The 26,732-nt window shown below is 44.1% G+C and overlaps 1 protein-coding gene across 1 annotated transcript; it reads right to left on the reverse strand.

Annotated features, from left to right (window-relative positions):
* Positions 1–1,195: 1,195 nt before the first annotated feature.
* ZMYND12 (zinc finger MYND-type containing 12) lies at positions 1,196–26,701 on the reverse strand. Its single transcript, XM_043997220.1, has 8 exons — positions 26,562–26,701; positions 17,170–17,311; positions 16,331–16,502; positions 12,923–13,092; positions 9,350–9,472; positions 7,216–7,327; positions 2,606–2,751; positions 1,196–1,704 (listed from the first exon to the last, which is right to left on the reverse strand). Exons 1-8 carry the CDS (start codon positions 26,669–26,671, stop codon positions 1,549–1,551), a joined length of 1,131 nt encoding a protein of 376 aa, XP_043853155.1. The 5' UTR covers positions 26,672–26,701; the 3' UTR covers positions 1,196–1,548.
* Positions 26,702–26,732: the final 31 nt, after the last annotated feature.

Below are 26,732 nucleotides of genomic sequence, written 5' to 3' on the forward strand. Positions count from 1 at the left end.
CATATCCTTACATTTGAATATAAGGTGGGAGAGGATTTAAGGCTCTTCTTTCTTGAAGGTCTTCCTTCTGATTCTCAAGTAACTTCTGGCTCTAAATGAAGTCACAGGATTTAGAGCTGGGAAAAAGACCTTGAAAGACCTAGTGTAGTCTCTCTGTTGTGCTTGCCCAAGGTCACAGTGAGTAGTGGCAAAGCTAAGGGTGGCACCCTGGTCTCCTGACTCCCATTCCAGGGCTCATTCTATTGTATTGTGCTAATCTACTCTACAACATCCCTGGATGAATTAGTGTCCTAAAACTTTCAGGTTCTCAACACTTGCTTCCCAAACAGTCCTCTCTTTACTCAAATCAATGATCAATCAATCCATATTTATTGAGCACCAATCCCATCTAAGTCACTGTAGGCATGAAAAGATGCAAAAGGATACAATTTCTAATTCTTGTATGCTCTTAGAAAGTTATGTGTAAAGTGGACATTTGGGGTCAATTTTCATCATCCTTGCATATTGAGCTTTTTGGTTTGAGGATATTTTTTTTTAAATCACTATTTTAAGGCCAAGACACTTTGATCACCAACACTATGAATATACCTGTGGCTCTTAGCTGTGGATCACTGACCTGTAAGAGACAATGCACACTGCAGGACTTGACATTCAAGTGGGGTCGTGAATGGCACTGCTTTCACAGAAAGAGAAATCTTAAATAAAAACAAAATCCCTGAAATTGTGATGACGGTCATTATCAGGGATTTATTTAGCACTTTGAGGGCACCATCAGAGACCTCACAAGTAACTCCATCCAACCATGCAGAATGTCCCAACAATGTCCCTGGCTGGTGGCCATGCACTGGAGCCTCCCAGGATAGGGAAGCTTTTAGAGAAGGGAAAGTCTCTGCAAAGCATCTGAGGTATCTTTGAGTTCAGGTTTGAAGCTTACAGAGCTGAGATAGCAACTGGTTGGGGACTTGTAGAGTATTCATAAAATATGTATGGGGGACAGTGCTGGCAATGGAACAATAACACGTTTGTGTTATCATCAGCACCTAAAGGTTTACCAATCATTTCCTCACAATACCTCCCTCTCTACCCCCCAGAAAAACTTCCCATTTTATAGATGAAGAAACTGAGGCCTAGAGAAGTTAGTGACTTGCCTGAATCAAACATCTAGTAAATGTCAAAGGCAAAACCATTTCCCTAATTTATTGATTGTATTAAATTGAACTGCACTCACAATGTACAAAATGAGGTATAGCTAGGAGTGGAGCATACCCCTAGTCTAATGCCCCAATTTCCTGTGATAATGGAATTTACATAAGAAAAAAGCATGAAAACCAAAGCATACCAATGTGCCAATGTCCTGACATCCTGTCACACAAATCACAGTGTGGTAGGATGTCTACACCCTCTGCACAAAGTCCAACTTTCCCTCAAATTGGGCATTGTCAAGACACGTTTGTAGAGGGTAGGATTTCAAAGCTGAATCTCCTAGGCTGAAACAGCAGCTGTAATATAATACGTTATTAGCCCATCTTCAGCATCCATTCTGTCCCTCTAATGGCCCTGGCTGCTGAAGAACTTGGACGCTTTCAAGGTCACTGGGTTTTTGGAAGCAATGAGGCCTATTAGATCTCGAAGGGCTTCAGATTCATCTTCTTTATTGGGCAGCTCTTTGGATAAAAGGTAGGCTTTCACAGCAAGTTCATGAGCCTGAAATGAAACGGAGTAAATGAAAGGTGTCACAGGACGACATGAGCCCATTAGATTGTACGCTCCTTGAGGGCAAGGAACTATATTTTTTGGACTCTTTTTGCATTGCCAATGCTTAGCATAATACCTGGCACACAGTAGGCACTTAATGTTTATTGAATTAAAATTTTAAGATGAGATAGAGAGGGGAACAAGATCATAAATGCAGAACAGGAAAGCACCTAGGGACTGTCTAGTTTACCCTCTCACTTTACAGAAGAAAGAAGATCCAGAGAGGAAAGGACAGGCAAGGTCACAGGGCCAGACTCTGAACCTGTCTCCTTGCCCTTCAACCTGTTCCGTCTCCAACCTGGGTCATCTCATCCCTCTTGACTCAGCCTGGTGGCCCCCTGGGGCTCACCATTCTGTATTGGTGCCTGGCTTTACACAGACACCCAATTGGTTTTAGTCCAAGCTTAATTCAGAATCCTTGAACTCAAACGATCCACTAGCCTCAGCCTCCACAAGTAGCAGGGATGACAAGTCGACCACTCTTTCTGGACCATCCTTCTAGCTCTAGTATCTGACTTTGTGATTTTCCAGCCTCCCTTGAAGGTGAATTATCGATGTCCTGCTCATCAGAGAACTCTGTGAGGGTTCTCTGGCCGCCTCTGTTTCCTGCAGATGTAGGATCACCTCTAAAGAGGCATCCAGGCATGTTCACCCACCCAAATTTCCCCCCAACTAACTCATAATGGACTTTGTGAGACCAATCCTGAGTTTAAAATATTTTGAATTTAAGGGCTGTGTGTGTGTGTGCACATGTGTGCACACCTGTAAAGTCTAATGCAATTGGGAAACCCTAGAATTTATTTCAAGTTTTTGTTACCTTTCTATACATTATCACAACACAGAAACTTGCCTTGGATAAATTCATCATTAGGTAATCGAGCATTGCCACCGTTTTCAGGATTTTCACAGTGACCTCTGGCTTTCCTTTCTCTGTGTGTTCTCGAATTTCCAAGATGGTTCCCAGGATGTGAACTGCTTCTGCTTCCTGGGGTTCATCTGCATGGAAAGTGAATTGGTTATGACAAGGTCAGAAGTAAGACTGGGCACCCCTTCCCTGGTCCCTAACCCTGAGAGTTTTACTAGTTGTTTAACAGCCCTAAGACAGCTGTCCTCTCCAACACCCCTGACCCCCCAGACCCTGCCATTGTCTTCCCCTTCCCTTCAGCTACTCATAGTATTGGACACACACCTTTGATCTTGTCATCACCTGCAAGGGTTGCATTTCTATGACCAAGAATTCTGAAGTGATTTTATCCAACCATAACCTCTTATCATTCTACCTCTATACCTTAATCTTCCTGGACTTCTTTTCTTTCTCATTGTGACTTCCAGTCTCTCTAGCGCTCAGGCTTGCAAAAGCCATCATCTCTGCTCTGGCTCTGCCCATAGTTAACCTGGCTATACTATACTGTACCGTACCATACCATACTATGTGTACTCTTGGCTCCCTAGCTCCCTTGTCCTGTGGCTGCTCATGCCTGGCTAAACCCTGAGCCAAGATGACTCCCATCATCTACCTCCTCCAGCCTGCAGAATGAATGAATAAGGGATACAAAGGGAAGAGCAAGCCCATCTCTCTTCTCAGAGAGCTCACATTGGGAAGACATGGCATATGGCACGTTTAGCTGCAAGTCAGATGGAAATGTCCCATTGCCCTTAGGGCACAGCAACAAAGCAAAGGGTAATGCCTGTTCTCTAATGTCATTTCCACTGATACAATCCTATCCTTTTCTGATGTTGAGCCATTGGAAGGTGGCAAGGACTCTGGTGGCAACAATTTCCCTTCCTGGGTCTTGGATAGTTGTGGCTGCAGTCCCTACAGGAGCACTTTTCAGGCCGGGTATGTCTCCACAGGGATTGCTTCCCATGATGATGCTCAAGGCCTTGGCCTGGAAGCATGGTTACCTCTAAGGCAGTGGTGGTGGTTTCACTTGCCTGGCACCTGCTGCCTCTTGCCTCTCCCTCGGCAGGGGAGGGGGGAGGGGGGTTGCTGCTTCAGTGTTGGACAGTCGGTGGGGGTGGCTGGCCCCTTTTCCATAAGAGTTGCTTCCCTGGATAATGGCTGGGAGGGCTGGGCTAGAAGCAGGATTGCTGGCCTGGGGGGAAGAATAGGGTGCTGTGCCTAGGTGACAAAGCTGAGAAGGTGATGATCACCATTACAAATTTAGGTTTTATCATCTCAATTGGGCCCTCAATTTAGCAAGTTAATCTTTTTATGCCTTCCTGATTGATTTTTTTTTTAATGGGCAATGAGGGTTAAGTGACTTTCCCAGGGTCACACAGTTAGTGTCAAGTGAACTCAGGTCCTTCTGAATCTAGGGCCAGTGCTTTATCCATTGCGCCACCTAGCTGCCCCCTTGATTCTTTATCTCATCGTCAACAGCATTTGTTGCAAAGCTTCTGTTCTTAAGCCTTCCACGTCATTCCCTCTGCCTGTCCTCAAAGTGGAAGATACCACCTCATGCTTTACTAAGAAAATGTGGGTCATTTGCCATGAGTTCGTTCTTATCCTCTTTTCTCTATGATGGAATACCTTGACATACCTTGATCCTCAGTTCTCTCCTTTATTCCAGTCTGTCATAAAGAGATGGTTCTTCTTACCAAGGCCAGTCCTTCTCCCAGACCCTCCAATCTTCTCCAGCAGATTACCTCTAAATTACCCCAACCCCTCTCTAACCTTTATTTTCTCCCCTCTCTACTGGCTCTATCCCTGCCACCTACAAACATGGTCAGGTCTCTCCTACCCTTAAACTCTCACTATTCTCTTCAAGCTATCATCCTGTGTCTCTTCCTTTTATCAGCTGAACTCTTTTAAAAAACTACCTATTCTTGTTGCTCTGTTTCCCTTCTTCTCCCTCACATTTCCACCCTTTACCTTGTGGCTTCCATTCTCCTCATTCACCTGAATCTTCTCTCTCCAGGTGCCCACTGATCTCTCACTGTCAAATCTAAAGGCTTCTTATCAGTTCACATCCTTCTAGACTTCTCTACAGCCCAGGATGCTGTTGATGTCTCAATATTCCCTCCTGTGTTTTCATGACACTGTTTCCTCTTGGTTCCCCTCCTGTCTAATGATTTCTTTTCAGTTTTCTTTGTGGATCATTATCCATAAGTACCACCCCCCCACCCCCCCACCCCCCGGCAAAAAAATACAGCTGTCCCATAAGGCTTTGTCCTGAGCTATTTTTTCCTTGACTTTCTACATTCTTTCTCTTGGAGACTTCATTAGCTCCCACAGAGTTAATTACTCCCTCTATACTGATGATGCCCAGATCCATTATGTGCAGTTCTGGTCTTTCTCTTGAGCTGCAGTTCTCCAAATGCCACATGTCCGAGATGGAACTCATTCCCTTTCCTCCCAAGCTCATTTCTCTTTCAGATTTCCCTGTTTCTGTCTGGGTGGCACTGTCCTTCCAGTTATGAAGGTTAGCAGCCTCAGTGTCACCCTCAGCTTTTTGCTCTTATTCACCCCACAGATTCGATCAGCTGCCAAATCCTGTCATTTCTATTCTCACAACACTTCTTACCTAAGTCCCCTCCTTTTCACTTGCACAGCCATTACATTGGCTCAGGCCCTCATCACCTCTTACCTGAACCCCTGCAGTCACCTCCTAATTGGACTTCCTGCCTCCTGTCTTCTCTCCAACCCACTCAGCTGACAAAGTGATTTTCCTAAATCACAGGTCTGAACATGTCATCCTCTCCTATGCAAGAAACAACATTATCTCCCCATCACCCCTGGCGTCAAATACAAACTCTGTCATTTGGCATTTAGAGTACCTCACAACCTGACCCCATCCTACTTCTAGCCATGAACTCCAAGGTCCAGTTAATAGGGCCTTCTTATTATTTCTTCCTACACAGCACTTCATCTCCTGTCTCCAGATACCTTGGACTCTGTCTGCCCTTAGAACTGTCCTGGGCTCAGACATGTGGCCCTTTGATTTACCTGGCCTTTAACCGGCCTCTGCATCACTTCCTGGCCAACATTTCCAGACCATATTCTGCACGTACTACCTCCACCCTTTCTAGGGCCCCTTTAGGTTTTGTATTTCCCCATCACAATGTAGGATCCTTGAGGGCAGGGACTCTCTTGCTTGCTTGTATTTGTATCCCTAGCACTGACATGTCTAGCATGTAGTAAGTACTTTATAAATGCCCTAAGTGTAACGGGGTTTGAGTGCAGGCTCAGATCACCCATGATTGGAGGACTGGAGTATGTGTGGACATTCTGCACTGACCTGCCCAATGCTTGGAGGCAGCCTTTTCCCATTGGTTGTATAGCTGGGACTGTTGAAATCTTTAAAACTGCCTGAGTAGTATCAGGGCACAATACTCCTTATTCATAGCAAATGACATCACACTAAAAGGAGAGGGCCCGGGGCTTGCCTCCTTCCCCTTTCCCACTGGGCACTGATCCCGCAGCCTCATTTGACACAGGGCCCTGAGCAATGCAGATTAGTTATGCCCTCCTGTGGGGGCAGTAATGATCAAAAGGAGCAGTTCAGGGGAGACTGCACTGCCTCTGAACCCACAGCTGCTCAGCTCTCGCTTCCCATTGCTCCCCTTCTTCCTACCAGGACAGGGTATTTATAAAACTGCCCACAGACTAACTTCAGATCTAAGGGTTGACTTACACTAGCCTTACAGACAAATCCAGAGAAGTGGCCAGCCCAATGGCCCAGCCAGAGGGAGCATCAGTCCTAAGGATAGCCCAAAGGCTAGGGACCAAGCTCCTCCACTTCTGAGAAACTATCCTGGCCCGTCCAGAGCCTTTGTCTTTGTCCTATCTGTGCTTCGCCAAGTCCCCCCTTCCCTGTGCAGCCCCTAGGATTCCAGCCCTCCCACAAAGTACTGATTCCCACCACTAAAGGAGCACCTTTGGCTTGGTTGGTCCCTCAGCCTGGGCTGCCCTCCACATTATTTTCTGCCAGTCCATGTCCCTCCCTCCCCTCCAGCTAAAAATTCATTCTCTCTAGGAGGCCTTCCTTGATGCAACTGGTTCCTCCAGTCTATGACCCTTCCACACTTACAGACTCCACCTGTCAGCTGTCTCATGTCTTGTAAGCAGTCTTTGGTCACATTCTCAGTACATTCTGCCTCCCCAGCTATTAGAGTGTTGTGTTGGACATCATGAATACTCAATAAATGTTACTGGCTGATTAGCCCTGGCTGCAGGAAGGTAGTTTTGTTAAAATGTTCAGGATCAACCAATTCCTAGATTTACCCTTGGAAGACAGACTTTGGGGATCAGTGAGCTATGTGAAATGAACTAGGGTTCTGAGTTCCAGTCTAGGCACTAGGAAACTATTCATTTCCTGTACTTTGGTTTCCTCGTCAATTAAATGGAGGAAATAATCAATATGACTGAATAGTATATTTGGTGCAACATTTGTCTTGCTCTCATATCAGTTGAGAACACAATGAATGATATTGTTGCTCTTAACAAAGCATATTTACCTAGACCAGTGTCATTTTCCAATTCCTTGGCCAAAATATCTGCTGGTTTCTTACGAGCACGCAGCTGATTTTGAATATGTTGATCTAAAAATGTATGCCAGATATCAGTTACCTGTCAAGAGAGGAAATGAAGATAAGAGTATATGTAGGGGGCAGCTAGATGGCGCAGTGGATAGAGCACCGGCCCTGGAGTCAGGAGTACCTGAGTTCAAATCCGGCCTCAGACACTTAACACTTACTAGCTGTGTGACCCTGGGCAAGTCACTTAACCCCAATTGCCTCACTAAAAAAAAAAAAAAAAAAGAGTATATGTAACCACAATACTTGCCCTTCACCAATTAACTCTGAATAGCCAGGGAGTTAGTTTGGTGTTGGTCACTGCCAGGCTGGTCGGATTTGGGAGCAAACGAAGCTGGTCTATTTTGTGAATAATGAGTATGATTAAATAAATCATACTCTTCATCATCCTGTGCTATAATACAGTCATTTTTTCAGGCATGATGGAGGAGCACACTCCTGTTGACCAGTATACTCAACCCAGATTTCTGTGCTTTGTGAACTCGTATCAGTTTTTAAGGATAATTATGCCCTTTCTACTGCCCCTTCTTTCTGCTATGAAGGTCTTCTCTTTTCTAAAGGTGTTCCTTTTATCTTGATCAAGAGATAAGGTAACTCATATTGTTAGATCCATAGGTAAACTATGAGTGAGTCCGTAGGTGCCTATGAGCCTCTAATGAGGGCCTAAGGGCCTTTCTTGTAAGTGTTTGAATTTTATTTAATAGACACAAAGTGTGATACTTTGTGACATTTATTTTGACAAACTAGAGGTCTTCTAAGTAAACATTAATTCATTTAGCAAACATTTATCAAGCAACAACAGTATGTTTGGTGCTAGCGGGCTAGAAATAAAAATGACATGGTTCCTGCCCTCAATGAACTTATAATCTAATGTAAGGTATTAACAGGTTCATAGTGAGTAGAGAACCATTGACATTTCTGGATGAGTAACCTCCAGGTAAGTAATATTGCTATAATAAATATTATTTGTATTTAAATATATTATTTTTAAATTGTTAAAATAATATATTAAATGTAACATTTTCAACACATAAAAATATCATTTATTCAAAGAGAGGGAAGTTTGAGCCCTTTCCATTATTCTTTATCCTTAATAGGTTATATCTGCAATTTTGATGTTGTTTAGTAGTTTTCAGTTGTATCTGACTCTTCATGACCGCATTTGGGGTTTTCTTGGCAAAGATTTCCTTCTTCAGCTCATTTTAAATATGAGTAAACCGAGGCAAACAGGGTTAAGTGACTTGCCCAAGATCATACAGCTAGTGTCTGAGGCTGGATTTGAACTACCCTGTAGATGAGTACTCTATCCAGTGCCATCTAGCTGCTCCATATCTGCAATTAACTACTTCCCATGATTCCTTTCCTCCTCCCAGCAGTGGACTACAACATGACTGAATCACCTTGCTCTTAGGAACATGGCAGGACATGCAACACTGCATTTGGTTGGGTCTAATTCTAATCAATCAGTACCATATCAAGTGCCTCCCATGAGCCTGGCGAGTGAGCATTGAGAAGAGTGGCAGTGGAGTCCCGAGATATGAACATGGCTAGAGAGAACAGTCACCCAGCACACAAACATACCTTTCTAGTCATCTAATGTCTTACACCCCACCCATGGAACCTTGGATCCAGTGACACTGGCTTCCTGGCTGTTCTTCAAACCGGACACACCATCTCTCAGCTCCCGGTATTTTCTCTGTTTGTCCCCCTGCTTGGAATGCTCTTCTCTCTCCTTCAATCTGCCTACTGACTTTTCTGACTCCCATCTTCTACAGGAAACCCTCCCCAACCCCTCTTAATTCTTGTGTCTTCCCTTTGGTTCTTTCCTCTTTGTCCTGTAAATAGCTTGTTCATATATATGCTGTCTCCTCCATTAGACTACAAGCCCCCAGAGGGCAGGGACTGTCCTTTGTCATTTTTTTTATCTGCAGCACTTAGCACAGGGCTTGGCACACAGTAGGTGCTTACTAAATGCTTGCTGACCAGCTGACCCAAATGAGATGAATGCAAATGGATGACAGTGGATCAGGCCCAGTTTTTGTCTGTGCCCACTCACCTTTTTGTACAGTGAGTCTGCTACGTCCATCTTCTTCTGATGAAAGAAAACATTAGCCATGAGGAAGTATGCTCCTGAGGTTTTGATGTCTTCTGATCCATATATACAGCTGGCAAAATAAATCTGAAGGGGGAGGATAGATGGCAGTTAGGGCAGGTCATCCAGGGAGATATGGGCTGCTGAAGTCTTCACCCAGTGACAAAATCAATCAGGAAGTCTTTCCCAATTGCCTGGGCCTAAGCAAGGTGCTCTAGGAACACACACACATTAAAAAGCCCTTTAAGACACTGTCTTTGCCTTGAGCGAATCCAACTAAAGACACAGGTCATAGGAGACAATGAGGAAGCCATAGCTTGCATTCTCATGTGTCACTGTGGCCAGAAAGTGGTAGAAAAGACAGTATCAAGGACTCCTATGATCAGACAAGGAGGTGGGCTGGGAGGGTAGCCAGAATGAGAGACGGGAGATGAAGAGCCTTGGAACAAAAACTTGGGTGCATCCTTTATGGAGGACTTAGGGGATGACTTAAACAAGTGTCAAACTGTTATGGAGAGGGGCAGCTAGGTGGCGCAGTGGATAGAGCACCGGCCCTGGAGTCAGGAGTACCTGAGTTCAAATCCGGCCTCAGACACTTAACACTTACTAGCTGTGTGACCCTGGGCAAGTCACTTAACCCCAATTGCCTCACTAAAACAAACAAACAAACAAACAAACAAACAAACAAAAACTTATGGAGGGACAGTGGAGGAATGCTGGCTTCAGAGGGAACACAGTTCTTATGAATAGGTATAATCCAGTTAGTGGAAAACCAAGCTTTGTATTAGGGATGGGGCTGCCCTCCCTCCCTTCCCTGCTGAGAGCCTGGAACACCAGGGAGATGCCAACCAGGAGTACGGTTGAGTCCAGGAGAAGTATCTGCTAGGCAGGTAAGGGATCGACAGCTAGAGAGCTATTAAAAAATAGTCAGCCTTCTCAGCAAATAACATTATAAATAATACACGAGCCATTTTCTGGCCCCAGGGTTCCCTTCTAGAACTACATTATGGACAGCAATCCTTTGCTGCAGTCCTATCTTCCCCTTCTGCTTTTATCCCCTCTCCCAGCAGGTTGATATTTGTTCCCTCTTCCTGGTGTGGGGGCCTCTAAGGCTTATTCTGGGCTAAAGATGTAGGCCCCTGGCTCTGAGTGAGGTTGTTGTTCCAAGGGTCCTGCCAGACTGCCAGTATCCTACAGTGTAGAGGGCAGGGGAATCCCATGAGGCTGAGGCTTGGGGTAGCAGCTCCTGTGTGACCCCATGGCATGGGTCCCCTGGGCTAGCGCTTGGACAATGGTGTGGGGGAAGAGTGCCAGGTGTGGACCCAAGGGCATGAGACCCAGTTCTGATGCTTGCCAGCTGTGGGAGCACGCCACAGGTCACTACCACTTTCAGCCTCAGCTTCTCACACACCTCCATTCTCTACCTCAGCGTTTGGTGTGCAGAAAGCACTTTGGAGACCTCAGAGTGCTACAGCAGTGTGAGCTATGGGTATCACTTTTATCAGCCTTAAATTATAGAAATGTAAGACTGAATCATCATGTAGAGGAGCCCTACTTCAGGAAAGACTGTCACAAGACTGAGCAGTCAGAGGTTTGGCGAGAGGAAACACATGAGTACAAAAGTGTTCTGTTGAGCCTGTGTATGGTCAGGAGGAGGATCACAGATCAGATGTGGGCAGAGGAGGGAGAAAGGGGACTGGTCTCTGCAGAGGGCTTGTCATTGTAGGAAGGGGCAATTGGGGTTACATTGAAACAACATCCCAGGATATCCAGAGAAGGACAATGAGATCTCATCTGTCCTACTGGCCCAACTCACACATTTTGAGGGATGGCTCAGTAAGTAGCTAGAAAGCTGGAGAGGTCTCTTCTTTAGAGAGAACAGAGTACTACAGGAATATCCAGTAACTAAACTGCAGTTGGATAGTTCCAGCTACATCCCTGTCCCACCTGTCCACCTGTAAAAATCCTAGAGGACAAGTTCTCTTTGGAAGGTGAGGAACACAGCAAGAGATGAGACCTGGCCGCACCTAAAGAAAGCAACTATGGTGCGTACTCCTGAGTCAAAGAGGAGGAATGCTGGTCCCTAGACCAAATCGTAGAGCTTGGTCCAGTGACCTGACCTGACCTGCTGGGGTTGAGCCAGGCTGGCTGGCAAAGTGTCTTCCCCCAGGATTGAAGAGAGGTCTCTACATTGGGCTGGGAGACTGGAGCAGAAGGAAAGCAAGAATGTCACCCATGCTTGGGAAATAATAATAATAATAATATGTGATATTTTGCAGTGATTTTTAAATTTATATTTTTACTGACATTATCTTTTTGACTGTCACGAGGTAGATAGTACAAGTATTATTATCACCATTTTACAGATGAGAAAACTGAGCCTTGGGGAAGGTGTTTGCTCATGTTCACGGAGCAAGTGTAGAAGGCAAATTCAAACCGAGGTCTCTCCTGATTCCAGATTCAGTAAGTGTCCTTCTTACTATATAACATATTGCCCTTTGCTACTGGGAAGGAGAAGGTAGAGAGAGGCCTGAGATTTGGATGGAGGAAGAATCAAATTGAGCAGGTTAAAACTGAAGCTCATAATTAATACATATTTTTTCATTTGTTGGAGTCCTGAACAGACTTTAAGAGATAACAACAGCTCACTTGCATCTATAGAGTTTGGAAAACACTTTCTTAAACACAAGCCTGTGTGATAGAAAGGATAGGATCGTTTATCCTCATTTTACAGATGAGGAAACTGAGGCTCAGAGAGGTTAATCTAACTGGTCACAGTCATATGGCTAGTAAATCTCAGAGCTAGGAGTCACACTCAGGTCTTTTGATACCTAATCCATAGCTCTGAATGATGCTGCCTTCAGGCATTTAATTTCCCTTCATTTAACAGAAAGGCAACTGAACCCTAGAGGTTTCACTGTGTAACTTGTCTGAGTTCACAGGAACCTACAGAGATTTACAACCGGAAAGGTCCTTAGACACCACTTAGCCCAACCTCCCTCATCCTATGGGAAACTAAAGCACAAAAAATTTAGGTGACTTGCCCAAGATCATATAGCTAGTAGGTGGCTAAGGCAGGATTTGAACCCAGGCCCTAGCCACTATACCATACTGCCTTTCTACTCAGGGAGTGCATGGTAAAGGGGTAATAATTTCCCTTCTATCCAGATCCCTTCTTATGATTCCTAGTTCAAGGCTGGCAGCCACTGAAAGGATCCTATGTCCTGGAGACAACACTGAATAAAGTAATGAGCCCAGAACTGCACCCTAGATCTTAGCATGAGGACTATGTCCCCTGCTGAACCCTGGCTCTTCAAAGAGCACCAGACTGGCAATGAGGAGACCCAAGTTGTACTCTACAGCTTTGCTACTAACACAACATGTGACCTAGGGTGGGTTATTTTCTCCCATTTGGGTCCAAGTATAGCTAACTATAAAACGAGGGGATTGAATGAGATGACAGATAGGGCTCCCTCCAGCTCTGACATTCTTTAAGTCTCGTGACTATATCTGGGCTCTGTAGCTTAGCCTACTCACATCATTGGCTAAATGATAGCGTGCTTCTTCATAGCTTTCCTTAGCTGTATAGAGGAGCCCCAGGTTCCGATGCAGGAGAGAATGAATTTCATCGTTGCAATCAGTTGACTTGAGAACAGTCCACTGGGCTTGGGAGAGGTATTCCTCTGCCTGGACAATATGGCCAAGACCTGACACAAGGAAAAGAAGGCCACAGTACACTTGCTGGCCAATGTATTTATGAAGAATTATGAAATACATCCCTTTATAGTGGATTCCTATGTCTATGAGCCTTGGTTAGTAAACATGTGTGTGGAAATATATTTACTTCTATGTTCCCTTGGCCCTTTTAATAGAGAAGAGCCAGCTGGCCCATGGGAGGCATCGTAGTGCTGTGTACAAAGCACAGACGGAGAGGAAGGACATCGAGACTTGATTTCCGGCTTTGCCATTAACTCGTGGTGTTCCTTCCTCTCCCCTTTGTAGACTTCAGTTTCCCCATCCATAAAATCAGAGAGGTGGGCTCGGGCAGTCTTTATGCTTCTTTCCAGCTTTGATGTTCTCTTATTCAATGAAAGGCCAAAGAAAAGACAAATCTCAGTACAGGGAGGATTTAATACAATTCAGAAAATGGTAGAGGTGGGCCATCCAGGCTTCAGTGTGAGCCATACAGAGGAAGAGGCCCAGTCTCTGCTGGGCTGCTGTCTCTTTTATAAGTTAACAAAGGGCAAAGAAGTCCTTTCTGGAACTCTTGGATGACTCAAAATACTGCTTCCAGACCTAGACAAATTCTGCTCTCTCGCATTTCTAATGATAAAATATCCCTGGAGTTGACTTCAAAAATTCCATTCTTATTAGCATTCTTCTATACCTTAGTATAGATAATGTTCATTTTAGAAAAACACTTGTGTATGTGTGGCATGTTAGCAGGTGAAAGCAAGGGTGCTTTAACACAGGCATCATTTCATTTGATCCTTACAGCAGACTGATGAGGGCTTGCATGACTGATAGCACTGTTCCCATTTTACCGATGAGGAAACTAAGGCTTCAAGGGAAAGTAACCAGCCCAAGATCACAGAGAAGCTAGTTAGAAGCCAGGTAGATGCAGCTTTCCTCAGAGGCCTGATGAGGACCTCTCAGAACCATTCTGCCAGATTACATAAGACTCTGCAGAAAGGGTTCTGGAATCCTTATCCCCAAAAGGAAAGCCAGGGCACATTATGGCATTTCCCTGTTACAGACAAGAATTTACAGATGAGGTTCATGAAGAATACACGGCTCGCACAGTCAGACAGTAAGTAGTAGAATCAGAACTGGAATCCCGGTTTTCTGACTTGGGCCCAGGCTGCCAAGGCAGACATTTTCTAGTTAATGTTCTGAACCCAAAGCTAAAACTTTGAACATGATGAAATTCAGTGGAGATAATTATAAAGTCCCAATGATCTATCCTTTCAAGATCTTTTTGAAGCCTCATTCTCTCATCCAGTGTGTTACCTCCTAGTTTTGCATCACTTACAAATCTGATAAGCATGTCATATAGACTTTTATCCAAGTCGTTGCTCAGAAACAGCACAGGACCAATCACAGATCCTTGGGGCATCCCACTGGAGATTTCCCAATCAAACTATTCATGACTATTCTTTGGGTTTGTCCATTCAATTATGTCTCTATCCACCTAATTGCACTCTTACTGAGCAAGCATCTCTCCATCATTTCCACAAAATAGCAGGAGACTGCCAAAAACTGGGCTAAAATCTAGGTAAGCTACCTCTACATCCTTCCTCTTGGCTACCATTTCTAGAAGCCATGGGAGAAAAAAGGAAACCATCCTGATAATAGGCATTAAGATAGCACTTTATATTTTGTTAGCCATTTCACACTGATTAGTTCACTGGAGCCTCACCACAGCCCTGTGTGGCAGCTAGTACAGCTATTAATACCCTCATTTTACAGATAAGGAAACTGAGGCTCAGGGAGACTAAAGTGACTAGCCCCTGGTCACACAGCTCCAAAGTATTGGAGGCAGGATTTCAACCTCTTCTTCCTGACTCCATCTACTACACCATATTACTAAAGTTAGTCTATTCTTGAGAAGGCTGTATTGTCTCTTATCACCATTTTCCTTTTCTGGATGCTCATTATTCATCCTTTAATGAGAAGCCCTAGAACTCTGTCAAGAATCAAGACTAAGATAATGGGTTTATAGTGTTCAGACTCCTTTCTTTCTTTTTTGGGGTAAATTTGGACATTTCCCTTCCTTAGACCCCATTTTCCATGATCTTTCAAATATCCCTGACAATGGACCCCGAGCAAGGGCATCTGCCTGTTTTCACACCTGAACACGTAATTCACCTGGGCCTGGAGACCTGAACATGCCACTTCCTATTTATAATGGATATCTACTCCCTGTTAGATATTTTTGTTTTGTCTTTTCCAGTTCAAAGATCGTTCTTCTTGACAGAAGAAAAAATGAAGCAAAATCAGCTTAAAAGATTCACTGACACAGACACAGACACACACACACACACACACACACACACAAAAAAAAGATTCACTGACTCTCCAGTGTGCAGAGATGGGTACTTGGTGCTACAGAGAAACCTAAAAGATGATTAATTCCTAACCACAAAAGGCTTTCAGTCTAATTAGACAGGCAGGACAGACATAGAAGAAATATCCATTCAAAAAACACATAATTATTTCCAGGGGTTGTCTGTGAGGATTGAATGAGATCATGAATGTGAAAACATTTTGTAAATTATAAAACATTTTATGCATGTGAATGAATGCTATTCCACTAATGATAAGCCTGTTCTGTGCCAGTAGAAATCTGAATCAATACTGACCAATATGGTGTAGCATTACTTTAAGGTCCTGATGTTTATAGTCATTCTGGTTTATTTGCCAGGACCTGGAGACAAAATCCTAATGTCAGAGCTGAAAGGGCCACTAGGCATCTTCTCATCTAGCCTCCTCATTTTATAGAAAAAGAAAACTGAGGCCCAGGTAGGGTCACACAATGGCAGCTGTCAGGAGCTGTTTGTCTTGACACTTTCAGAAATGTGATAAAAGACTTATGTAAGTTTGATAAGCAAGTTGAATGGTAACCACAACTGGTCTGTCTGGTCCTACATGACGTCTGTTTCCTAATTCTGGTACAATGAACCCTGTTTTTCCTAGTACTCAGCTCTGACCTGCACCGTAATAGATGCCACCGTGGCAAGGAAGGCCCCTCATGGACTATTTGGGGAGAACGACCATGCCCAGCTCTCACAAAAGGTACCTTGGTGCTGCTGTTAGAGATGAATCCTGGCCTAGAAGTACCATTGGTTTGAACTAATAACACACTTCTTGCGGATATAGGTGACACACCAGTCATAACTTTCATTGTTCAGGTCCCAACTATGACTTTCAATCTTGACCACTTACCAATACTCGCTTCAGATAACAGTAGGTAAGCAGGCACCAACTGGACTGAATTCAGGCCATACACGTTAATGCGGAAACGCAGGGAATGCAAGGCTGCAGGGACAGATTCTTCATGTTTTCCTTCAAAGAGATATTTCTGAGCTACTTTGTAACACAGCTCAATTAAATGCTTCTGCAGAAGAAAGAAATACAACATCTCAGAGAAACAGAGAGAACCTCTGGTTGCAATCAAGTAAAGATCTGAGGCTGACCTTTTCTGGGCTGAGTAAAACCCCCACTGCCTGGGATCCCTGGTCCAGATAATGGTTCTAGGTGACTGGATTTTCTGGATAGTTGAAAGCTTGGTCAGACAAATACCAAGAACTTTAAAAAACCCTCAACCATTATGTATTAATGAACATTAACAATTTAACCATTATAAATGAAAATCTTTCCCCAAATGGATTGTATACTCCTCTGACTTTTAGAAGATACTATTTAATCTTTTCTTAGAGAGGCAATGTGGTGTAATAAAGTTGGCATCAGTCAGAAGACTTGGAGACCAACATGCTACATATTGACTTAGTAACACTTAAAATTCTTGGTACCCTAGGCAACTTTGTAAGATAAGTCTTTTCTGAGTAGTTTCAAATCTGGAGCTTACTACATCGGGGAAATTACAATTGAGAGAGAGACAGAGACAGAGACAGAGAGAGAGAGGAGAGAGAGAGGAGGACAAACAACAACAGCTATAACTCAGGGATATCTCAAGGTGGGTAGGGCTGTTAGCCCTATACTCTGGGGCATCGACCTTCCAGAGAGTTATTAAGTTGTGACTGTAGGATACACACACAACATACCTGCCGCTGCAGCAGCTGCTCCCGACCATGCCTCCGTTCTTCTTCTGAATTGTAAAAGGGCATAGTTGTACGCAAGGGGATCAGGAGCTGGCAGATTTTTTCATGAATGCTGGCCCAATCAGCTCTCTGATGTGCAACACCACTGACAAGGAAGAGAAAAACAGACATCATCCTTCACTGGCACCTTGGAGTCACTGAACAAACACATATAACTTTGGTACCTAGCAGGCACACGACAGGGCAGGGCCCCATGGACCAACTCAATAAGGCACAGCCTAAACCTAAAGCAAACCAGGCAGGATGGCCAAAACAACAGGCTTGAGCCCACTGCCCTCCCTTGTAGGTCAAGAAAGACTTAAAGTTGATGGCTCAGTGCCCCACTGTGGTTGGGAGAAATTAACCATTTATTGACAACAGCCTGGGGCATACTAAGAACAATTAGGGCCCTTCTGGAGTACAGAGACAAAGAGACACTTTCAAGAAAGAGTCATTATTTACCAGCAATTTGTCATAAAGTGGTGAATCCCCTGAAATCTGGGGGTCTTGAGACAACTGCTGTATCCATGCCGTTGCCCAGAGCTACCATCTCTAGCTATGGCAAGCATACTCAATTTTCTTATTCTCTTCTCCTTGGAGTTATGAGGGAACCATCATGTGGTAGGATGCACATTGGATCTGAAATCCGTCTTTGTGATTGTAGCCAAGTCACTTCAACTCTCTTTCAGTTTCTTCAGCTGGAAAATCGGGTTTATAATACTTGTTGCACTAACTACCTAACCCAAGGCTATTGGGAGTCTCTAATAAGGTGAGAATTGTAAAAACCTATAAAACTGGGGCAGCTAGGTGCCCTGGCCCTGGAGTCAGGAGTACCTGAGTTCAAATCCGGCCTCAGACACTTAACACTTACTAGCTGTGTGACCCTGGGCAAGTCACTTAACCCCAATTGCCTCACACACACACACAAAAAACCCCCTATAAAACTGTCAGCTATCATTAGGATTCATTTCTTTAATTCTGTCTAAGAATCCCTTATATGCTTTTTTGTTTATTAGCATGGGACCTGAAGGATGCTAGGGGCAGACCCGGTCTTTGGCACAGATTGCTTAAGCACTGTCTATAATAGCCAGCATTGACATAGCATTTACAACATTACAAAAGGCTTTCCATACATTATTTCGTTTATGTCTCACAGAGGCACAATGGATAGAGCGCTGGCCCTGGAGTCAAAAGGGCCTGAGTTCAAATCTCTCCTCAGACACTTATTAGCTGTATGACCCTGGACAAATCACTTAACCCCAATTGCCTTCAATATTCAGGGCCATCTCCAGTCATCCTAATGCATATCTTGCCATTGGACCCAGATGGCTCTGGAGGAGAGAGTGAGGTTGGTGACCTTGCACAGCCCTCCCTCACTTAAATCCAATTCACTGCAAGTCATGACATCAGCCTGAAGTCAGAGTCTATTTGAGAACGAAGGATAAACAACAACAATATGCCTCGTACCAACCCTTACAAAGCAGGAACTTTAGGCATTTATCCACATTTTACAGATGAGCAAGCTGAGGCTGTCAGTTAAGTGGCTCATGGTCACATAGCTCTGACCCCAGGTCAGCCTGACTGTAGGTGAGGTATGCTGTCGTCTCTCAGTTACAAGGTGACCCAGGAGGCTTGCATTCTAATCCAGACTCTGGTGCTTGCTTGGATTCCTCTTCTGTAAAGTGAGGGCATTTGGGGAACTAGATTTTTTTCTTCTAGGTCTAAAATGATTTTTATAACATGGGAAACATTGCACTGCCCCCTGGTGGCCACTTTAATCCTCTCCCTCTCTCTGCCTCTGCCCCACTCTCTCTCTGTCCTCCCCCCCCCCCACACACACACACACCACACACATCTCCCCCTCCCAAGAGGAATTTGCTAGCAAGGAAATGGTGCCACACTTTGGATGGTGGAAGAGGGATGGCCCCCTGAAAACTTTAGCTCTAGATACTGCCTCCCCATAACGAATTAGCAAGTTGAATAAAGTGTATTTAACTTGGAAAGGGCAAGATCCTCTGTAAAAGCCCTGCTTTGATGCCTCACTGTAGTATGGAGGGGTACGGTGAATTCTCTAAGACTATGCCCAAAGAGCTAATGCCCTTCCAGTTCACATGAAGACTTCCAGTTCACATCTCGCAAAACATTCTATGTCTATGGCCTGAGGATCAGCCAAACTAAGTGCAGAATCAGGGTGCCCCAAACCCTAGAACACAGTCTGTGAGCATTTGGGGGCTGTAGTCTTTGTCATGGACAGAGAAACTGAGCCAACACAATTTTAGATCTTTGGAGTCGGAAAGCAGTATGGAAGTGGCTAACTGTGCCAAAGCACTGCTGCCCACCCCTCCTCCTCCTTCACACCTCCCCCCATCCCAAATTACCACTTGGATCTTTTGTACTTTTACCTTGTGTTTTAAGAGCTTTGGTGTTGTTTTCTATTAGTTTGGATTTGGGGGTTATTGGGGGTGTTTAAGTTGAAAGGAGTTTATCTTTTTTTTTTAATAAAGTATTTTATTTATTTTTTCCTGTTACATGTAAAGATAGTTCTCAACTTTTGTTTATACAAGCTTTCCAATTTCAGATTTTTCTCCCTCCCTCCTCCCCTAGACAGCAGGTAATCTGATATAGGTTTTATATATATATATATATATATAAAATAACATTAAACATATTTCTGCATTAGTCATGTTATAAGAGAAAAATCAGAGCAATGAGGAAAAACCTCAAAATAGAAAAACAACAGCACCAAAACCAAAAGAAATAGTATGGTTCATTCAGCATCTACTCCACAGTTCTTTTTTTTTCTCCTGGATTTGGAGTTCGAGTTCATCTTTTTTTAATGGCAGAAAAAAGAACTGTAAATAACTCAATTCTAGTTGACCTTAGTTGAGAATTCTACTTCTCATTACACTTTTGTCCACCGTCCCCTCAATACTCAAATTCTTCTTACAATCCTTCCATATTACAGAGGGTCCTTGGAGGTTATCCCCAACCTCTCATTGCATAGATGAGGTTAAGTGATTTGTCCAGGGTTTTAGACTAAATGGCATAAACAAGGATTAAAACTTGGATTCTCCCATCCTAAATCCACAGTTTCCACTGTACCAGAATTCTAGCACTAACTGAGAGTACGTTTATCCCTGGCACATCTCAAACACCTTTCTCCAATGTTGGCTGCTTCTCTTCTCTCACTACTTCTGACTCAGAATATTATCTTTACAAATTTATCTCATTAAACTGTCACAATCTGTAAAACTCTCCTAGACATCCAGGTGGTACAGTTAATGGAGAGATAGGCCTATGGTCCAGAAGATATGAGCTCAAATCTGGTCTCAGACACTTAATAGCGTGTGGGCAAGTTAACTTCTGTCTGCCTCAGTTTACTCAACTGTAAGATGGGCAAAATAACATGGCACTTACCTCGAAAGGTTGTTGTATTAAATGAGACAATATTTTTGGAGTGCCTTGCACATAGTAGGTATGTGATATGAATGCTTATCCCTCTATCTTTCCCCCCTTCATAGAACTAGGATACTTTTTGTTCCCTATTGCCATACTTGCCATTCTTCTTATTCCCCATTCTAAATTCTATGCCTTCTCTCACCCAGCAAAATCTCTTCCTCGGAGGTTTATTCTGCCCAACTGTATCACATTGTATGAATCCTTGTAGCTGTCACCTGTGCACCTCTAGATCAAGTGTCAAACACACAATTGTGGGCCCTGTCCCTCAAAACACTCCTGAATGTATGTTTATGAACCAGATTAAAATGTAATCAGGAATTTAATTTATTTAACAAAATATATAAAATACGGTAAAACAGGTAATATTACATTTGAAAATTAAGTCATTGTGGCTGCAGGGATCCTCATGTATGGATTTGCATTTGACAACATTGGGCTAGATGACAGACCATTTAAACTTTGGTGGGGGGCAATGAGGGTTAAGTGACTTGCCCAGGGTCTCATAAGCTAGTAAGAAACTTTGGATTTGAAACTGAGTGAACGATTGGACCCAAACAATGGTGGGTTATTCAACTTAACTCAATGAACTTTTATTAAATATTTGTTATGGACAAGGCACTGTGCCAGATACTAAGAAGACAAAGAAAAAAATGAAACAATTCCTGCCCTCAAGGAGTTAACATTCACCTAGCAGATTTGACATGAATATGTATAAGTAAGCTGAAGGAAATTTGAGTAGGAAGACTAGCAGCCACTAGGGGGAGTCAGGTAAGGGCTTAAAGCAGGGGAGCACACCTGAATTGAGCCTCAAAGGAAGCTAAAGATTCTGTGTGGTAGAGGTGAAGAAGTGCACTCCAGGCATGGGAATCAGCTTGTCTGAAAGCATGGAGATGGGAGTTTGGGAACAGCTGGTAGACCGCTGTGATGGACACCTTGAGTGCATGAAAGGAAGTAATATGAAATAAGGCTCTAGAGGGAAGCTAGAACCAGGTTGTAGAAGGCTTTAAAATGCCAGTTTGAGGAGTTATTATTTTAAGCTAGAGGCAATAGGGAGCCATAAATATTTTTGAGCAAGGGAAAGACATTAATCAATCAACATTTATTAAGTGCCTACTACATGCCATGTAAGGGCAGCTAGGTGGTGAAATGGATAGAGTGGGGCAGCTGGGTGGCACAGTGGATAAAGCACTGGCCCTGGATTCAGGAGGACCTGAGTTCAAATTTGACCTCAGACACTTGACACTTACTAGCTGTGTGACCCTGGGCAAGTCACTTAACCCTCATTGCCCCCACACCGCCCCCCAAAAAAAGAAAGAAAGAAAAGAAAAAAAATGGATAGAGTGCCAGTCCTGGCAGACCTGGCCTCAGATATTTATTATCTGTATGAGCATACCTCATCTGTATGTACAAGTCATTAAACCCTCTTTGCCTCAGTTTCCTCATCTGTCAAATGGGCTGGAGAAGGAAATGGCAAACCCCTCCAGTATTTTTTCCAAGAAAAGCCCAAATGGGGTCATGAACAGTCGGAAATGACCAAAATGCCTGAAAAACAAATATGCCACGTACTATCCTAAGCGCTAAGAATACAAAAAGAGGCAAATGATAGTCTCTATTCTCATACCATCTAATGGGGAAGACAAAAAGCAAATGAATATATATATGGAGAATAAATAGGAAATAATTAACAGGCAATTGGCACTAGGAGGAGTTGGTAAAGATTTACTGCAAAAGATGGGATTTTAGTTGGAATTTAAAAGAAGTCAGGAAGGTCAGTAGTCAGAGAGGAGGAGGGAGAGTTTTCCAGGCATGGGGGACAGCCCGAAAAAAATGTTCAGACCTGAGAGATGGAGTGTTTTGTTTTTGGAACAGCCAGGAGGTCAGTGTCACTGGATCAAAGATTCTGTGTTGGGGAGTAAGGTGTAAGAAGACGAGAAAAGGAGGAGGGGGATAGGTTATGAAGAACTTTGAATGTCAAACAGACTATTTGTATTTGTTTCTGGAGGGAATAGGGGGCTGCTGGAGTTTACTGAAGGAGGGAAGGAGTGACATGGTCAGATCTGTGTTTTTGGAAATCATTTTGGTAGCTAAATGGAGGATGAATTGGAGTAGGGAGAGAATTGAGGCAGGCTGACCCACCAGCAGGCTATTACAGTTTTCAAGGTGTGAGGTTATGAAATCCTACACCAGTCAGGTAGCTGTGTCAAAGAAGAAAAGGGGATTTATTCTAGAGATGTCACAACGGTGATATCAACAGGCCTTGGCACCAGCTTGGAAATGTGGGGCGGGGGGGGGGCAGGGGGAGTGAGAAGGCATGAGGAATACAGGATAGCAGGTTGTGAGCCTGAGGGACTGGGAGCTTGATATTGCTTTCTACAGTAACAGAATAGGTGGGGTTTAAGAGGAAATATAATAAGTTTTGCTTTGGACATGTTAAGCTTAAGATGTCTATGGGATATCTAGTTTGAGATGTCTGAAAGGCAACTGGAGATGCAAGACTGGAGGTCAGCAGAGAGGCTGGGGCAGGATAAGTAGATTTGAGAATCATCAGCATAGAGATGGTGATTAAATCCATGAGAACTGATGAGACACCGAGTGAAGTGGTATAGAGGGACAAGAGAAGAGGTCCAGGACAACCTTGAAGGACATCTAAGGTTATAGGGTGTGATCCATTGGAGGGTCCAGCAAAGGAGACAGAGAAGTAGTTAGACAGGACAAGAAACAGGAGAAAATGGTGTCCCAAAAACCCAGAGAATAGAGAGGAGGGAAGAGGGGGTGGGTGATCACCAGTGTCCAAGGTGACAGAGAGGTCAAGAAGAATGGATCGAGAAGAGGTCATTTGATTTGGCAACTAAGACATCACTGGTGACTTTTGAAAGACCAGTTTTGGTGGAGGAAAGTAAAGGGATTTATTTTAGAGGCATTTATAGTGGATGGCCTTTTCTAGTTTAGCTACCAAGGTCAGAAAAGATATTCATCAATAGTTAGTGCAGATGAAAGGATCAAGTAAAAGTTTTTTTCACAACAGGGAAGGCCAAATGGCATGTTTGAAGGCAGCTGGGAATGAGCAAGAAGACAGGAAGAAAATGAAAATAAGTGACAGGATGGGGATAACATTTCTCAAAAAGGAATGGAATGGGATTGCTTGAACAAATGGAGAGCTTACTTAGTAAGGAGTAAGGGCATTTCATCATGTGAGGCAGAGGTAAAGAAGGAGAATGGCCGAAGGCATCTGAGTGGTAGGAGATATGAAGAGAGGAGACAGGGAGCTCACAGAAAATGGCCTCAATTTTTTCTGTAAAATATGAGGCAAGAGAGGCAGCTAGGTGGCACAGTGGATAAAGCACTGGCCCTGGATTCAGGAAGACATGAGTTCAAATGCAGCCTCAGACACTTGATGCTTACTAGCTGTGTGACCCTGGGCAAGTCACTTAACCCTCACTGCCCCACCAAAAAAAAAAATGAGGCAAGGTTCTCAGCAGAGAGAATGGGGGAGGACACTTGGGAGGTTTGAGGAAGAATGAAAAGGTTTGGAAGAGCCACCATGAAGACTGGGAATAGAAAGATTGCCAAGCAATAGTTAAGGCCCAGTTGAAGCTGTATAATATAAATTTGTAGTAGACTCAGTCAGAATGGCTGAATGACTTCCTCCTCCTTTATTCAGCACATGTTGTAGAAGCAAAGGTACCAAATGGTAGGAATGAGCCAAGGCTGAGGCTTGGCAGGGCATAATCACCGACATGATAATGAGTCTAAGGATTCCATAAAGGAGGTCAGTGTAGAGTTGAATCGACTCACCAAGGGGTCAAGATGGGGAAAAGAAGAGAGACAGAGACTAGTTCAGGGGAAATGGCCTGGGAGAGAACTGAGGGTCAAGGGATTGGAGGTCCTAGTGAGGACAAAGTAGGGTTTTGCAGGGGAAGGTAGAGAGAGACAAGGAAAGCCAAAAAGCTATGGTTGCATTTCTTGAACATGGAGGTGGCACATTCAGGATGTGTGTAGCTAAGGAGGGGTAGCAGTGTAGCTCATGAGAAGTAAGTAGGTTGAAAAGCTGGTCAATATTTATGTTAAAGTCTCCTATTATAAGAGTTAGGGAGGAGAGAAAAATTTTGAACCATGGATAGAACTCATTGAGGAAGGAAGGGGAGTGACCTTGAGAGGGGAGGGGTCTACAACAGTGGATACCAGGATTTTGATTAGGTGGAAGATATGAATAGCATGATCCTCAAAGGAAGAGAGGTTATTGATTGATGGGAAGGGGGACCTGGAAGTGCCAATAGGGAGTAAGAAGTATGTTAATTCCTCTGACTCTGCCAATGTATAGGCGAAAGTGAAGCCAGTACTAGAAAGGGTGGGCAGTGAGGCTTTCTCATCACAGGGGAGCTGGATTTCAGTAATAGCTAATAGATAAAAGGAGTAGGAAAGAAAAAGATTTAGGATGAAGGGGTGTTGTCTATATAGAATAGGCATTCCAGACAATATAGTGGAAGGGCTGACCTGTGTTTTGGGTGGGAGGGGAGGGGAACGAGGAATCAGGTGATGAGGGAGATGAGGAATGAGTGTTTGTATAGGGGTTCAGGATGGCTGGAACATGAATGGTGTGAGTAAGTGTGAGACTGTTCATCACTGAATGGAGGGCACAATTCCTCTTCCCAAAAGAAGTTAGAGATTAGGCTGGAAGCAAGTGCAGTATAAGACAGGAAGCATATAGTCAGATGATCAGATAGGAGGCCCTGCTTTAATGTTCCTGTCATGTTTTTGCCTTATGGAGATTGTTTTTGCAGTTGTATTAAGGATGGTTTGGAGAAATGAGATATTGGAAGGAGACTAAGTAGCACTCTATTGCAATAGTCTGGAAATGAGTTCTAAACTAGTACCTAGGGGCAGCTAGGAGGCACAGTGGATAAAGCACCAGCCCTGGATTCAAGAGGACCTGAGTTCAAATCCAGCCTGACACTTCACACTTACTAGCTGTGTGACCCTGGGCAAGTCACTTAACCCTCATTGCCCCACAAAAAATCAAATAAAATAAACTAGTATCTATACACACATTTATTTATTTGCATATTTGTTTCTTTGTTTGCTTAGAAAATGAGGCCTGGGGGGCGGCTAGGTGGCACAGTGGATAGAGCACCAGCCCTGGAGTCAGGAGGGCCTGAGTTCAAATCCAGCCTCAGACACTTAACACTAGCTGTGTGACTCTGGGCAAGTCACTTAACCCCAATTGCCTCACTAAAAAAAAAAAAAAAAATGAGGCACAGAAAGTGCAAGTAAGTGTCTTGCCCAGGATCTCTGACAAAATAGAACCAGGTTTTTCTGACTGCCAAGTCTTAGGAGAGGAAGGAGTCAGCCTGAGAAGAAATTGTGGGTGAGGGTTGTGGTGTAGGGATGGGGTTTGAATGGCTACCACAGGCAACTAGGGGCCCAAGTAGATAGCTGCAGTGGAGTTTAGAGTCAGGAAAGTGTTAGTTAAATCCTGCCTCAGACACTAGCTGCGTGACTTTGGGCAAGTCACTTAACTTCTCTCAGCTCTTCCATTTGTAAAATGGGAATAATAGTACTTATCTCCCAGGGTTCTTTTGAGGGTCAAATGACTTAATATGTAAAGTGCTTTGGAAACCTTAAAGCACTATAGATGTGTTAGTTATTATTCTTAACATCATTATTATTGATCATTATTCCTTGGGGCCGACCAGGTTCTCCAAGGGTTTGGGGGATGTGGGGAGAAGGGAAGGCTGGAGATAGAGGCAAGGCACCTTGGTACAGTGGGTTTGGAGTCTGAAGATCTGGGCTTAAATCTTGCCTCGGCAGTAGCTGGGTGACGCTGGGCAAGTTCCTTTCCCACCCTCCCTGTGCCTCAGTCTCCCTGCCTGCACAGGGAGGGGGCCGGGCATCCTCACCAATAGTAGGTGACCGTGCAGGCCCCACACACTCGCTCGGCCGGGGCTTCGCACACCTCGCACTTCAATTTCCGCCCCTTGGGCACTGCCAGCGGGTAGATCTCGTTCATGGTGCCGGTACCACCCTGCCGCCGCCTGCGCGTCCGTTGCCAGGAAATGGAGGGAGCGGTT

This window comes from Dromiciops gliroides, chromosome 3 (assembly GCF_019393635.1).
Source record: "Dromiciops gliroides isolate mDroGli1 chromosome 3, mDroGli1.pri, whole genome shotgun sequence".
Taxonomy (NCBI): Eukaryota; Metazoa; Chordata; class Mammalia; order Microbiotheria; family Microbiotheriidae; genus Dromiciops; species Dromiciops gliroides.

Bases quoted from the DNA above. Each gene is read 5' to 3' on its own strand.
- ZMYND12 (XM_043997220.1), bottom strand. From the start codon at position 26,671: ATGAACGAGATCTACCCGCTGGCAGTGCCCAAGGGGCGGAAATTGAAG. The intron at 9,473-12,922 runs GTGAGTAGGCTA...CTCCCCCTTCAG, and splicing joins GCTATCATTTAGCCAATGAT to ATTTATTTTGCCAGCTGTAT. The intron at 7,328-9,349 runs GTGAGTGGGCAC...CTCTCTTGACAG, and splicing joins CAGACTCACTGTACAAAAAG to GTAACTGATATCTGGCATAC.